General features: G+C 39.1%; 1 protein-coding gene across 1 annotated transcript in view; it reads right to left on the bottom strand.

Moving 5' to 3' along the window:
• Positions 1–10,494, bottom strand: part of LOC128739409 (hemicentin-1) — a 219,999-nt gene extending 209,505 nt beyond the window's left edge. Inside the window, exon 1 of the mRNA XM_053834892.1 lies at positions 10,065–10,494. Coding sequence (XP_053690867.1) covers positions 10,065–10,494 — 430 coding nt within the window. The remainder of the gene's footprint in view (positions 1–10,064) is intronic.
• Positions 10,495–16,820: the final 6,326 nt, after the last annotated feature.

Raw genomic sequence — 16,820 nt, 5'->3', positions numbered from 1 at the left:
AAACTGCGAAGGATGATTCGTGAGCAGGAAAGAATCCCGAACTTGGGGAACAATAAAACATATTCCAGTTGTGTTTGCCTTTCAGGAGAAAGCTCTGTTTAAACAGGAGTAAACCCCGGGTTTTAACTTAGCGTCGTTAAAATCTTTCCCCACCGACCCGAGCTTGGCCGCCCGGCTGGCTGTTCAACGGGATATTGTTTTGATCCATTCGTCATTCAGGGTACACTTTTCGTAATGGAACAACTCAGTGATCTATCGTAGCGCTTGGAAAATTCTTTTGGAAAAACTTAATTAAATTGGATAAGCGATGGAAGCAAGCGTTGATGGTTGAGCGGGGACTGCCGGGGTACCTTTCAATAAATCGCTGCTGCTCGCCTCTGACGAGTTTTTAATTTCGAAAGTTCGCAACTTGAAAGACGAGGCCGCCGGGATAAAGAATAGAACGCCTGATTAAGTTGGAACCGGAGAAGGGCTGCTTTTTCTTTACGGCACTGAGGAACCCTTTCGCTTTGTGTCGCCCCCGCTTTTTCGTCGTCGTTGTTGTTGTTGTTGTGAGCTGCAGCCTTTTGCGAAGGGGTCTTAAAATCTATTGATGATGATGAAGGTAACCGCTTTTCGCTAACAAGTGGCTTGGTGTACGGAAAATTTAATTTCAATCCCTCGGTCTAGGAGTGAAAGGTAGACAACATGTTGGGGTTTTTCTGATAGGGGTTGAAAGTTGCGTTTATTCGGAATGGAGCAGGGAAAATTTGGTCAGAGGTTTTAGCTAGGCACTATTAGGTAAATATGTTTTCACTCTTACCCTGGGGGAAAAAATTGAGCAATAAATCAACTGAAAACTGCTGGTAATGAAAGCGAAATCACCATCCATTAACTTATGCTGCCTGCAGGAATGTTAGGTTTACATAAAATAAAGTTGTGTTATTCAACAAGTTATTTGTATCTCACTTGAATCACAACCACTTTACTCAACAATCATACTTTGTGGAGTGTTTTCAGGAAGACACAACCCTTTTCAAGTACTGATCTGAACAAAAAACCAACAAAACAGTAAATCAATCAATAAATAAGAAAAAACCAATACATTCGGGTTTGAACTCAGATTCGATTTGAATTCACATTTGGATCTAAAAATTTGGATTTGGTTCAGGATTTGGATCTAGATTGGAAACCGGACTTAGAAGTCAATTTGAACTTGGAATTAGGTCTAGATTTAGATTTGAACCTGAATTAGGATCTGGCTTGTATTTGGACTTAGATCTAGATTTAGATGCGGACTTGAACCTAGCTTTTAACTGGGATTTTCATCTGGGTGTTAATCTGGATTTGAACGTCGATTTAGATCTAAGTTTAAGCCCGGATCTTAAAATATAAACAAATTTAAATCTGAATTTGAAGCTGAATTAAATATGGATTTGGAACTGGATTTTATCAGATTTTGAATCAAAATTTGAGGATTTACTTTTGAACTTGGATCTAGATTGGGATCTAATGTGGGTCTGGATTTGAACTAGGATTTAGAACTAGATTCATATTTCGATTTGAGCCGTAATGAGGATCTGGAATGGATCTGGATTTTTAAATTTTGATCCGGATTTGGATCTAGGGCAAGCTGGGTATCAACCTGGATTTATGTCAAATTTATGTCAACGACAAATTAAGTTTAAATAGGAGTCCCGCTGTACTTCGTCGGCGCAGAACATTCGAGTCTCCTTTACGAAGCAGAAACTATACGCAGCATGAAGCAACATGCAGGTTCATGCACGAGTTTAACGGACTTCAGAATATTATAACTTTGGATATAACACCGAATATATTAAGACGAAGACTTAGTCTGTACTACAGAGGTCAATTAAATAGTGTTTAGATTTTATGTATTTATAAATATTTAAGTCAATGTTTAATTTATAACTGTAATTCAATTATTGCTTAAGGGCAAAAAGCCTACAAAGCCAGAACAAATACAAATGTCTGGATTTAGATCTAGGTTTGAATCTGGATTTTGATCTGAGTTTAAATCTGGATTTTGGATTTAGATCTAGATTTGAATAAAAATTTCAACTTGAATTTATATCTGGATTTGAAACTGAATTGGATCTAGATTTTGATCTACATTTCATATGAATGGATCTGGATTTAACCTTTATTAAGATTTGAAACTGAATTTACTGTGGGATCTTTTTGGATCTGGATTTACTGGTTTAGATCAGTAATTAAACTACCCAGCTAGTACCAACTCGTATATCAATGTACGAAAATTATCGTAAATAACTCTTGGAAATCGTAACTGAAGCTTGATAAAGTGGGCACAAGTTGATTTTCTATCTTATATAATGATAATAACTGACATACATACGATTTTCAGTACAAACTTGCACAGCAGTACGAAGCGAGTCGTGCTTAATCGGATATTATCGTATATAAATACTTCGCTTCATACAACCAAAGGCAGTGGAAGGACAGCAGTGATAAATAACGAAGATTAATATCGAATAATTATTGTGTGTCAAAGAATTTAAAATTGTAAGTCAATACTTTATTTGTTTGTCGTATGGAAGAATATTGTTAATGTATTTTCTTTAAATATATAGTTCTGATGATGGCCGAATTTAGTAGGCAGAAACGTAAACAATAAATAAATATCTCTATATCAATTTTCACCGAAAAGTATTAATTGAAAATAAATACTTCGTGTCGCTTAAAATTATTTCTAATAATTTCTAATAATAATTCTCCAAAATAGTACGGATCTGAATTGTAAAGGGTGTCTACGGTAAAATTGCCAACACACTCAAATTGCTCTAACTTTTGAACCGTAAAATAGGGTAAAATCAACTGAAAATTTGCATGGAGAAAGTTCGAAATGCAAAAGATAAGAAAAATGCCGTCGAAAGAACAGCTCGTATGCGAAAAACTTCTGCACAAGTACATCGAAAATCAGAATCTGTCACATCGTGCCATCGGTAAAAAGTTGGAAATCCCAAATTCTACCTAATGCAAAGGATAAAACTTGTTCCAAAGAACTTCCGAAAACAAAAAATGTCGAACTTTGCCAAGAAATTCTTGATTTGGCAAGCAATTTGTTCATGTGCAAAGCAGAGTACGCCTTTCGGGACCCCAGGTACCATAAACATAGACAGGTGTGTTTCTGAAAGAGTGTCCAAAAGCGATTTCTTCCTCTTCTGAAGTCTCACAACTGTTCTACGATCTTCTGGTAGGATTTGGCTTCATGCCATTGGGCAAAGGCAGTGCTGGGGTGTCAAAGGCAAATAATGTCGATTTCGTGCCGAAAGATCATAACCCCTCAAATACACCGATGCTGCGGCCAATCGAGAAACACTAGGCTATTATGAAGCAGAATCTTCTGAAACATCCTAAAGTAGTCAAAACAGTTAAAGTATGGGTAAATATGCAAACCATGTCGATTTTGAGGTTGTGCAAGATCTCATGGATGGGGTTAAGGCAAAAGTACTGGCATTCGGATACGGAGGCGAAATTTAATAAAATAAGAATGCTAGAGCTAAGTTTAATTGTTTCATTTGATGCCCTGAAAGTTTGATGACAATCGTATAAAAACTCGAATTTTGCGAATTAATTTTGTGTGTTGCAATTTTATTTAGTCCGGATATGAATCAAGATTTGGATTTGAATTTTCGGATTTGACGGTCCAAATCCAGTTCCAAATACAAATCTGAATTCAAAGCTAATCCAAATTTAATACTGCATTTTGTTCTGGATTTTAACTTGGATTTAGATTTGGATTTCTTTTGGATTTCTTTTGGATTTGGATCTGGGTTCAAACCTGGAGGTAGATGATTTGGACCTCGATTTGAACGTATATTTGGATCTGGATTCAACACTATCTGAATTTGGAGTCGTATTGGAATCCAGATGTGATCCTGTGATTTAGACCTGGATTTAAACCTGGATTTGAACCTGCATTAAGATCTGGAATTACACCCGCATTTAGATTAAGATTTGAGACAGGATTTAGATCTGAACTTACATCGGGATTATTCTTCTAGGTTTGGACATAAATTTGGTCCTGGATTTGGTGCTGAACTGGATCTAGATTTCATAATAATATGGATCTGGACTCCGACCTGTTTTTAGATCTGAATTAGGAACTGAATTAAGACCTAATTTGGATCTGGGTTTGAACCTGAATTCACATCTCGATCTGATTCTCTATTTGAACCTGGATCTGGATCCAGACTGGACCTGGATTTGAAACTATGTCAAGATATGTATTTGGATCTGGATTGAAATCTGATTTGGATTTGGATTTAACCTTGGATTTAAATCTGAATTCAGATCTCAATTTGAGCCTTAATTAGGTTCTGGAATGGATTTGGACTTGGATCTAGATTTAAAACTGGATCTAGATCTTAATTCAGTTTAGGAATGGGCCCGAAGTTGGATCTGGAAATGAGCCTAAATTTAGAACAGAATTTATGTCTGGGTCAATCCTGATATCAACCTGGATTTCCATCTGAATGATCTACATGTAATTTAGATCTGACCTTAAATTTGGATTTAGATGTGGATTTGGATAATAACTTGGAATTGGATCTGTATCTGAATTTGGAATCGAACTGCATCCGGATTGATATCCGCATTACATCCGAATTTACAACTGGATTTAACTTGGATTTCAAATGGGATGTGATTTAGATCTGGAATTGAACCTGGATTTACGATCTGCACTGGATGTGAATTTCGATGTGGATTTGACACTAGAATTAGATGTGAATTTGGATCTGGATTGGAGTCTCATTTGGATTTATATATATGCCTATTAAATTTAGATCTGGATTTGAATCTCCATTATCTCCATATGGTTTTGGACCCGTGCTTGAACTTGGATTTGGACCAGGATTTAGAACTGAACGATATGAAGATTTGGGAACGGACGTGGAACAAGAATTAAAATTAGAGCTTCAGATTTGACGATCCAAATCCAGGTTGGAATCCAATTCAAATCCCAATTGAATGGCCGATTTGATTCTGGATTGAAACTTGGATTTACCGAATTTCATTTTGGATGTAGATCTAGATTTGGGCCTCTATTTGGTTATGGACTGCAACTCAATTTAAATCCGGATTTAAAATTGGATTAAGATTTGAATTTGCAGCTGCCTTGGTATCTGATTTGGATCTGGTTATGAGCATGAATTTAGATGTATGTGATCTAGATTTGAACATAGATTAAGATCTGGACTTGGATCTCACGGTGGAATATGATTTGAACTTAGGTTTAAACCAGGATTCAGATCCGAAGTAAAATCCTGATTTTCTTGAAGATTTGGATTTCAATTTGGACCTGAATTTGGTACTGAACTGGATCTGGATTGCATATGAACTCGAACTCTGGACTCTAACCTGTATTTAGATCTGAATCTGGAACTAAATTAGACCTAACTTAGATCTGGATTCGAACCTGAACTTACATTTCGATTTGGATCTCTATTTGAACCTGAACCTGGATCTGGACTAGATCTGTATTTGAAACTGTATTCAGATCTGCATTTGGATCTGGATTCGAATTTAATTTGGATCAGGGTTTGAACATGGTCTTAGATCTAGATTCCGATCTCGATTTGAAGCTTGGTTAGCATCTGGAATGGATAAGTATTTGGATCTAGATTTAAAACTGAATTTAGAGATGAACTTTGTTCTGGATTGGGACCGAAGTTGGATGTGAATATTAACCTAAATTCAGATCCGGATTTGGATCGGGGTCAATCTATGATCTATGTTTCAACTTAGATTTAGATCATAGCCTGAACTTGGATTTATATCTGAATTTGGAACGAAACTGGAACTGGAATTGGGTCAACATTTTATTCGAATTTTCATCTGAATTTAACCTGGCTTTAGATCTGAAATTCAGTCTGGATTTTAGTTAGGATCTGATTTAGATCTGGAATTTAACAAAGTTTACGATCTGACAAGATCGAGATTTGGATGTGGATTTGAAAGTCGAAATAGATTTGAATTGGAATCTTATTTAAATCTAAACTACCGATACTCGTATAACAGCTCCAGTAGCGGCAATATATAAGCATCTTTTAAATTTAAATCTGGGTTTGAACCTCGCTTATGATTCGGTTTTGGGCCTGGACTTGAACTTGTATTTGAATCAGAATGTAGAACTGAATTGTATGTAGATTTAAGTCCATATTTGGAACAAGATTTGAACTTAAACTTGAACTAGATCTGAATCGAATTCCAATCCCAGTTTAATGCTGGATTTGCTTCTTGATTAAACTTGAATTTAGATCTGAGATTCATTTGGGGTTGGATTTGGATTTAAACCTGAATTTAAACCTAGATTAAGATCTGGATTTGAACCTGCATTTGGACCTAATTTGGATTTAGATTTAAACCAAAATTTAGATCGGAACTCAAATCCGGATTTTCATTTGGATTTGGATATAAATTTGGACCTGGATCAATGACTGTTTTTGGTGCTGAACTGTATGAATTTGGATCTGTACTCCGACCTGTATTCAGATCTGAACTAGGAACTAAATTTAGATCTAATGCAGGAGTGGGTTTGAATCTGGATTTATATCTCTATTTTTATCTCTATTTGAATCTGGATTAGGATCTGGACTTGATCTGGATTTAAAACTAGGCTTAGATGTTAGATCTGTATTCGTGTCTCGATTGGAAACTGATTTAGGTTTAGATTTGAACCAAGAATAAAATCTGGATCTGAACTTGGATTTAGATCTAGATTTCGATTTTGATTTGAACTTGGATTAGAATCTGGCTTATGTTTGGATTAAGACCTGGATTTGGATCAGGATTTGAAGCAAGATTTGAATATTGAATTTGATCTGAATTTAGATTTGATCTTGAATCTGGATTTGGAAATGAATTTAGATCTGTATGTGAATAAGAACTAAATCTGGACTTACATCCGGATTTCATCTGAAATCGGACTAGATTTGAACCTGGAATTAGATTTGAACTTAGACCTACATTACTGGGATCTAATTTGGATTTGATTTTGGATGTGAATTTGAAACTGGGATTGAGATCTAGATTCATATATCGATTTGAACCTTGACTAGGATCTGGAATGAATTAGGACTGGATTAGGAATTAGATTTTAAATTATATTTAGTTCTGGATTCGGACCAAAGTTGGACAGGATTTAAATCTGAGCCTAAATCTATATGAGAACACGAATTTGGTTTTTTCCGGCTGGACAGTCAATTGGCAAAGCAAAACGACACTTTATTTTTACTATGCCCGACGATTCGATGTATTTGACATCTTTTTCAAGGGGTTCTACAACATGAAAACATGATCAACATGATTTAATTTTTACATAGTTTAGTTCAAACAATGAACATCATACAGAACCACGTATCGTCTTTTGTCTGGTGGTTTCTGCTGAAGGCTTAAACTAGTCACATCTACTCGCAATACTAGCATTAACCGAGCTTAAAAATGTAATTTTGTTATTAAAAAACTTATTTTAATATCGATTTTTCATTAAATGCCGAACAACTGTAAAACTCACTGTATCTAGTTTAAGCCTTCAGCAGAAGCCACCAGACAAAAGACGATACGTGGTTCTGTATGATGTTCATTGTTTTATGTAAAAATTAAATGTTAATCATGTTTTCATGTTGTAGAACCCCTTGAAAAAGATGTCAAATACATCGAAACGTCGGGCATAGAAAAAATAAAGTGTCGTTTTGCTTTGCCAATTGACCGTCCAGCTGGAAAAAAACCAAATTCGTGAATCTTCAACAGTCGATAGCTCCAAGTTTATATATGAGAACAAAAATTTGGGCTTAGCTTTATATCTGGATTTGGAATTGAACTTGATTTGGATTTAGATTTTATTTGAATTTGCATCCAGATTTAACCTGGATTTTGATATCAAATTGAATCTGAATTGAGATCCAAATTTAATCTGGATTTGAACTTGGATTTATATCTGGGCTTAGATCTGGATCTTGGATCCGGATTTAGATCTCGAATTGAACCTGGCTTACGATCTAGATCTGGGTTTGGATTTAAAAGTGGATTTAGATCTGAATTTGACACATTGCAGCGTTACGGGACACCATGCCCACCACGCAAATCAGTTTCTATTTAAACAAAAATCACTGGCATATAACTAGAAAGTAAAGTCCCCTTCAGTCACTAATTTTACAAGCCATTTGCCAAAAATTTGGTGAAACAAAAACCAATTTACACGATAAAAATGGTTCCTAATTGTGTCCCGTAATGCTGGAATGTGACATTTGGATCTATATTTGAATCTCATTTGGATCTATATATGAATTTATTTAATTCAGAGTTGGATTTAACCTCGATTATGAACTGTAGGTAAGGGATCTGTTCCTATGTAGATAAGATTCGGAATTGGTTCAAGATTTGAACTTGGATTTTTGTGTTATATTATCCAAATCTAAATACAGATGTGAAGCCAATTCCAATCCCATATCCAGTATTATATTTGGTTCTGGAAAAGGATTTAGATCTGAACTTGGATTGGGATTTGGATTTGAATTTGCATTGGGATCTGCAGATGAGCCTAAATTTACATTTGGATCTTGATTTAAACCTAGATTTTCATCTCAATTTGAACCCGCATATGGCATATGATTTGCATTTAGGTATGAACCATGGTTTAGATCTGAATTTAAATCTGGATTTTCCTCTGGAATTGGATATTGATTTGGACCAGGATTAACACTTAGATTTGGTGCTGAGCTAGATTTGGATTTCGTATCAATTTAGATCTGCACCTAGGAACTGAATGAAGGCCTAATTAGGATTTGGGTTTGAACCTTGATTGGGACCCGAACTGCACCTGGATTTGAAACTGCATTGGAATTAAGAGCCAGATTTAGATCTCGATTTGAACCTGGATTAACATTTGAACTGTATCCGGATGTGGGTCTATTTAAGCCAATTTTTGGATCTAGAATAAAATGTTTATGTTTATTTTTACATACATTTCTGGATTTGGACCTATCATGGAATTCGATCTGGATTTGGATCTTGGTTTGAAACTGAATTTAGGTCTAAATTTTAATCCGGCAATGGACTCGGATTTTCATCTGGAGTGGACCTGGGCTTCCATTTGGATCTATACCAGAATTTTGATCGGCATTAGCATCTAATTTGTATCTGCATATATGTCCGATTTTAGTCTCCATTGGAAAATCGATAAAGATCCTGTTATGGATCTGTGCTTGAATATGAAGATAAAGCAGCATTTAGATCTGGACTGTATGTAGCTTTGGGTCCAGATTTGGCTCCAGCTAAATGTAGAATTTTGGATTTGAATATGCAAATCTAGTTCTGAGATCTTGATTCAGAACTAAAATCTAGATCCAAATCCAAAAGAAACCCAATCAAATTCAGACCTAAATTAGATACCAATCCCAAACCCAATGTTAAGACGGTTATGGATATGGATTGATAATTTGTTTTTGATCTGGATTGCGATTGTGATTGAGATTGGGATTGGGATTGAGGTTTTGCATTGGGATTGGTTCTGGATTACCATCCGATCTGGTTTTGGATTTAGATTTCGATTTGAGCCAGGATTGGTTTAAACCTGAATACATCTAGCTTTGGATCTCAATTTGGACCTCAATTTTCAATTTTCTGTTTTCTGTTTTCTGTTTTCTGTTTTCAGCTTTTAGTTTTCAGTTTTCAGTTCAGTTCAGTACAAAAATTCTTAATACTATTAAAAACATAATTACGTTTTTCGGAATAAATTGACTCGATGAGGAAGAATTTAATTTTTCGTGAAATTATAACAATCCTCATTTGCTCAAATTCACTGATTAAAATCCTGATTTTTCCAAAGTCAACGGAATGAATCCTAAGGACAGCTTTCCTGTCACAGTTTTCTTCTTGTGCAATGCCAACTCGACAATTTAAATACAAATGAAAACAGTTATTCATGATATCGTGCAATCAGGGGAATTACGTTGAAAATTGCTCCCATATATATACGACACCAGCTGCTGCCTGGCACCGCGCAATGCAAACACTCATATATTTCGATCTGTCACACTTACCTATACTAATATTTACAGTCAATTGTGTCAGCAGCACCGCGACGATTACTGTCACCAGCTGCAGATGGAATCGAACTTTTCTGCCTGCCGTCCTCGTCGGTCTCCTGCTGCGGTAGCATGCGGTCGGTATGCTGGTGGCGGTGCTGACAATAACGGTGGAGGCTTGCTGACGACTGCGACGACGGCGGAGCGACGGTGCACTCAAATTCGAACTGTTGTCAAAGTGGTTTAAAGGAGCAGAAGCTGCCGCTTCATTATCATCCTGGCTTTGGCTCGTGAGTCTAACGACTGCGCCAACGGCATTGTCGCTGCCATCGCCGCCAAGCAAACGACCATCGCCATTCAGCTGACTTCGGCCGTTCGACGGTTCTTCTTCGCCGTCTAGAACACTGGCACCGTACTTCTGCCGATCGCCGTCGTAAATTTCCATTCTACCTAGTCGTTTCTGCCTCATTTTACGGTTATGATTTGTTTATCGAAATGGATAATTTATGGGAAAGGTTTTCCGGTCCCTTCTGTGTCTCTCTCTCTATCCTGCTCGCCCACTCTCAATACTGGCGAAAGCTTTTTCCCGCCCCAATTGTAAAGTTCTGCCGTTCAAATTTATGACCCCGTATTTATTTTGATTTTACTCCACGCTACACTGAGTCGACGACAAAAGCGGGATGCTTTTTGCAATTTACCGCTTCGCTTGCTTTCCACGGACACACGGCGCCGCTTGCCTCGCACTTCACCGCGCACTAATGGTCGTGATTTGTTTTATCTCACTTTTGTTTGCCAGTTGCTGACTGCGCCCTTCAACATTGGGCTGGGAATCGAAAATCGATTCCGCTAAACGAATCCGCACTAAAACTGGCCTTAAATATTAAAGACCCCGATGCAAAACCCGACGACGACGAGAAAACCGACGTAACCGCGCGCGCCACAACCACCGGTTTCGTGTGCAGACAAAAGTTCAACACGGCTCAAGTTTTCCAACTGTCAAACAGCGAAAAATTATTCATAAACTGCGCCGCGCTCTGCTTTCCGTTTGCAGCACATTTTCCATAAATTTTTCATCTTTATTTTCGACGCGTCCGTGTCGGTCAGAATGCTACTAGCTACTACTCTTCGGCTGGCAGGAGGGAAACCAATGATGCAGCAGCAGGACTACTATACATTGTTTTTCGTTCGCAGCGGATCAGCGTACAAATCGAGACCCTCAAACGAACGGCGACGGGGCCGAGGGAACGACGACAACGGCGGCACGGGGGTTGCTGTCACTCATCAAGTTCGATCTGGAAAAGAAGAAAGGACAGGTTTTACTCTATCGTAGTTTTATCCGATTAGCTTCGGGATTGGCAATGGGGAAAATTGATTCCAGGGAAGTACATGTATTATATATTAAACCTCAAATATTTTGTTTTTCGTTTGATTTTGGTAACGTCCGTAAGTGTATTGGTTGGGAATTCATTTATTATTCACGGTATTTACATACTACTATGAAATGATGAATTTACTTTGTTTACGTATAAAATCCGCCAATCCGGTGTGTAAGAAAAACTCCATTGAAACGGTATCTGAACTGAATATATTATTCTGAAATAGGGCATGGGATGGTACCATACGTATTTTCAGGTACCTGAAAAACCAATTTGTCACCACGAAACGAAAGTGCGAGAATATTTGTGAAAGTAAACACGCTCTCGAAATAAGTTGCAAAGGCTTATTGGATTCTTTCATCTAATCTATAATCGGTGAAATCTAACAGCGGTAAATGCTTTTGATGCGATCTAATTTTTTATAATGTGAGGAACATTCCCAGAGGCTCACAATGCCCGCCAGATGTCAAATACTAATGGTGACCATCAGTGCTTGAAAAAATTGACAACCATGCATGAAGGCGAATGAAAAACGTATTTAGTGCATACAGTTTTACTTTTGGTAGTATTCTTTTATCTGTCAGCCCATGGGCATCACTACTGAACCGTTGACAGTATTTGACTTTCTCAGTTTTCAACCCTTCAAAAGTCGAGCAATCATTCAGAATTGCAATTCAACTCATGAATTGCAATGCTGAATGACGACCAGAATCCATCACGACCACCAATGTGGTACCCGAGCAAACATCCATTACCGCCCACTCAATTAACTGCCTTTTCGCGGACATCCACTGCACACTCGATCACACTCTGTCAACCAACGCTGCCGCTTATTTCCCAAGTATCGTGACAAAACAACTCTTTACACACTTCAGGCAAAACCTTATAATATGGTAGAAATAACAGGATGTAGCAAGTAGCAATTAAGCCGGATCTGTGGTATCGATTCTATGACGGTTCTAGAGTGAGCAAGGTCTTCAGGATCAGCTGTCTAGCTGGTTGACTGGTCTAGTGTTCAGGCAATTCTCAATCTAGACATCTCAATCTAATATTGTCTCGAAATCATTCTTGTAAAGGATTGTTGTTTCTATAATTGGTTTGAGGTGGTTTTTAAAAGACTTCATGGCGGCCTCCCATAGGCCACCGAAGTTGGGAGAGTGAGACAGTATAAAATTGAATAAAAATTTAAAATGATAGCAGCATGTTGATGGTGCTGGGATTTACATTGGTTTAGAAATTCGGATAGCGTTCGCAATATTCCAACAAAGCTCTTTGCATTATCACATTCCATGATTGCCGACTTCGACCGTAGTCGTGCGATAAATCATTTCAGAGCAGAAATAAAGGCATCCGTGGTTAGATTTGCCACCAATGAAATATGCACCGCTTTTATGGCCAGACATACAAAAATCACTATGCAGCATTTTACAGGAGGTGTCTTACGACCGACATGATGATAGAATAACAGACCACCGGGGTCAACACCGGTTTTCAAAATCAGGTATATAGAAGGGGACTACCATGGCCGTGAACTGATGGTTTACGAGAAGGATAATTGGATACTTTCGGCTTTCTGGTACAGGGGCGTTATGCAGACGGCCACCCCCTGAAGAATTCAGTCTTCCAGCATAGGTATCAAATTCTTTAATTTGGAGTTGTCGGGAACTACCCCATGAGCCCCGCTTGAATTGCTTCGGCTAAAAGCTTGTTTTGGATGGTACGAATGAGAACATTCCGAGCTGCACTGTTTACAGTTGTGAGCAAATCTCAAAAGATATGCCATTAGTGAGACTAATTTGGCGTACGGTAATGGTAGACTGAATTCGTCAACAATCAATTCTTCAAATCAGATGCGAACCAGCGGGGACCAACATCGTCTAGGTTGGCACAGCCAATATGGGCTATTCTACCATATCGTACAGATTGTGAGTTCCGTCGACAACATTTCTTGGAACTCTGGAACGTGAGCCCACACTTCATCCGTATTTAACTCCGGGAAGGAACCACAGATATATAATGAAGCACTATCATGGACTCAGTTCAGAAAAAGCGGCTTCATGGAGATGTTCAATGCTTTCTGGATCTTCTAGTCGAGTTAGATAGATTTTCTTCTGCCTTCGGGTATTTCGTAATGGTGCTAGCTTCGACTTCGTAGTTTTTCCAGACATAAGATACCGCACATGAGTATATACAGGCCCCGTAGGCCCGTTCTGACAGAATCGCAGAATACCTTGTTGAATAGATCAACGTCGTGATTTTTGTCTGGACCTTGAATGAGGTCAGGTATTCAATTAAGTTTTTATAACGGTAGATTTTACAAATGATGGAGAGAACGGTAGAAGAAAGTAATGAAACACAGAGTCGATAGGATCTAACAGATTGAGACCATGCGTGAAGGGGAAAGAGCGGAAGATGAGGGGGTAAGGGAGGGTCATATGAAGCAACGCAACCTTTTATCCAAGCTGGGGGATTCCTATCGACTCTTTGTTACATTACTTTCTTCTACCGTTCCCTCCGTCAACTGTAAAATCTACCGTTATAAAAACCTTGTTGAAGGTCGTTGAAGAAGGAGTGTTGAAAAATACCGCAGAATCTTGCTGAAGGTCGGCTTCGAAGGGTTCGTCCCAGGTACGAGTCGCCCGCTTCGCGACAAATTCTAAACGTACATTTTGGTAACTACTATAACTGGTCCAAAGAATCCGGCGGATCAAACAAGTATCGAAGGCGATAAACCTTTTGATGACGGCGAGGTTGCCTACCCTATTGGGAACGTGGAAACCAAAGACATCGGATGCGGGCTCCCACTTCAGCCCAAAAGCTTTGATCGAAGGTCTAGAGTCCAGCCCTAGCAGGTTGCGGTCATCTCATAGTGCTTCGGGGATTTGGGAAGAATCACGAGAGAATTGGATGACCATTTCCTTAGCTGAACTAAGAAGCTGGAGGAATTAAGTGCACAATATTTTTCCGAAATCGACAATGTTGCATTCCATAATGAATTCATCGACATAGAAAGCTCTGCCGACAACTTCTGCCTTATAGAGGGCGATTGTTGACTCACCTTAGAGAGTTCTTGCCAGCATCGAGTGGCTTGATGGGTCACTGTCGTTAGCTTGAAAATTTGTATCGGCTGAGAAAGGTCATCTCGCCAAATAACCTGTAGCAAACAGCAACAGAAAGGATACATAATAATTTACTGGTATATTCTTTCTACAACGGTAAAACGGATGCGACGATGAATTCGGAAACCTAGAATTAGAGTGACCAGTTCATCTTGTACGACTGGTCTGAACATCAGCGCATTGTTAAGTGAACACTAACATACGCAAGATACGTCGAAAACAATGCGAAGTTTTGTCGTCAATCAATCAGGCCGTTCGACAAAGTGGTGTGGAATGTAGAAGGGTGTCTACTAAGTTGACTGCAAAATATCTGTGACCTTGAAGATATTCTTCGAAGGAGGACGAGTATGCGGATTTACGTTTGGGGTTAACTTGTAAACAATGCTTCTGCGACAGAAAACGGCACTTGGCAATTTTGTAGGAGTCTCCTAACAAATCTACAACGGACGGTTTTAGCAGAAGTTTGAAAACGAATCGACCAGAGACGTCTCTCACGGTTGCTGCGGCGAAGTGAGCTTCGCAAGTGAATTCTTCTACTAACATAGTGCTGGAAGAAAAAAATTATCCAGTTTCTCATCTAGATCCTGTGTACACACGCTGACGGTACTGTGGGGGTTCAATACCCTTGATCCTGATATAGAATATCGCTTACCCCGGCATCAGGACATATCTCACACAATATCCCATCTCAGTAGAGTTACGTTGTACTACCGTCGCGACAAACGGTATGAACAGTTCGGTGCGTTATCGTGTCGGCAGTCATCGGTCATCTGACCGCTTTCAACGAACTGTCTGCTGAGAGCCGGGGTGGCTCTTGCCGTATTAAGAATTTCTCTCCATTGTATTCTGACATGGGCTGCTCGTCGTCAATTTATTGCGCGTCTCGACACACGCACGTCGGCTTCAACCTGGTCGAGCCATCTAACACGATGGGCCCCTCTATTCCTGGTTCCGGTGGGGTTCTTGAAGAGAACGGATTTCACTGCACAGTCGTCCGGCATCCTTGTGACGTGGCCGGCCCACCGTAGTCTCCCAACTTTCGCCAGGTGTAGGATGGGAATCTTTCCAAGCAGTACCTGTAGCTCGTGATTCATACGCATCCACCACTCTCCGCTTTCCATTTGTATTCTGCCAAAAATAGTCTGCAACACTTTTCGTTCAAATACGGCAAGTGCTCGTATGTCTTCCGTAAGCAAAGTTGCTGTTTCAAATCCGTAGAGGACTACCGGTCTGCTTAGCGTTTTGTACATCGTCAGCTTTGTGCGGCGGCGTATGCTTCTTCATGGAAGCGTCTTGCGGAGGGAAAAGTAAGCTCGATTTCCAGCTTGAATGCGTCGTTGGATCTTCTTACTCTTATTATTGTCGGCGGTGACCAGAAATCCCAAATATACGAACTCATCAACCACTTCCAGTTCATCGCCGTCAATATAGTCACTGTCCGTGTAAGGCGAACGTTGCTTTCTCTGAAGCCTCTTCCTACCATATATTTGGTTTTCGACGCAATGATTTGTAACCCTATCCTCCTACATTTTTAGTTTGGCGTAGGTTGCCTACGTCGTCCCAAGGTTTCTAGTAATGATGTCGAGGTCGTCTGCAAAGGTTGCAAAGGCTTTCGATGCCCGCTGGCCGGATCACATCTTCAATAGCGATATTGAGTAATGTACAGGACATCCCATCCCCTTGCCGCAACCCTCTGCTCAATTCGAAAGGAATCGAGAGTGTCTGAAAAAGCGCGCGTAGCACATCACTCGCTCTTAGACATTTCGGGATGATTTGTCGGAGAGTAAAAATTTGATCTATTCTAGCACGGGTTCCCACAAAGCCCGCCTGATACTGGCCTACGAATTCTCAAGCTATTGGGATTAGACGACGCAAAAAAATCTGGACAGCGTTTACCAACGTGATGCCGCGCCCACCTAGCACCAAATCGTACATCAATAACCGAAAATTATCGTAAATAAATCTTAACAAATTCGGAATCGTAACTAAACCTTAATAAAGTCCGGCCAAGTTGATTTTCATTCGTATATAATGATAATAGCTGACATACATACGATATTCAGCACAGAATCGCATAGCAGTACGGAGCGGGTCGGGCTTAATCGGATATTGTCGTATATAATTACTTATATCGATGAAATGCGTATGTTTATTCCTCGTCACGTATATCGCCTCCAAAATATTACGGATATGCCAATTTTGCGCATCAAATACCATTTATTAATTTGTATATATGTACGTATTGCTGATTTTTAACTTTTATACACGTACAAAAA

The sequence above is a fragment of the Sabethes cyaneus genome, chromosome 3 (genome assembly GCF_943734655.1).
Source record: "Sabethes cyaneus chromosome 3, idSabCyanKW18_F2, whole genome shotgun sequence".
Classification (NCBI taxonomy): Eukaryota; Metazoa; Arthropoda; class Insecta; order Diptera; family Culicidae; genus Sabethes; species Sabethes cyaneus.
The sequence above is the reverse complement of the archived record's forward strand: the minus strand, read 5'-3'. Positions and strand labels throughout refer to the sequence as shown.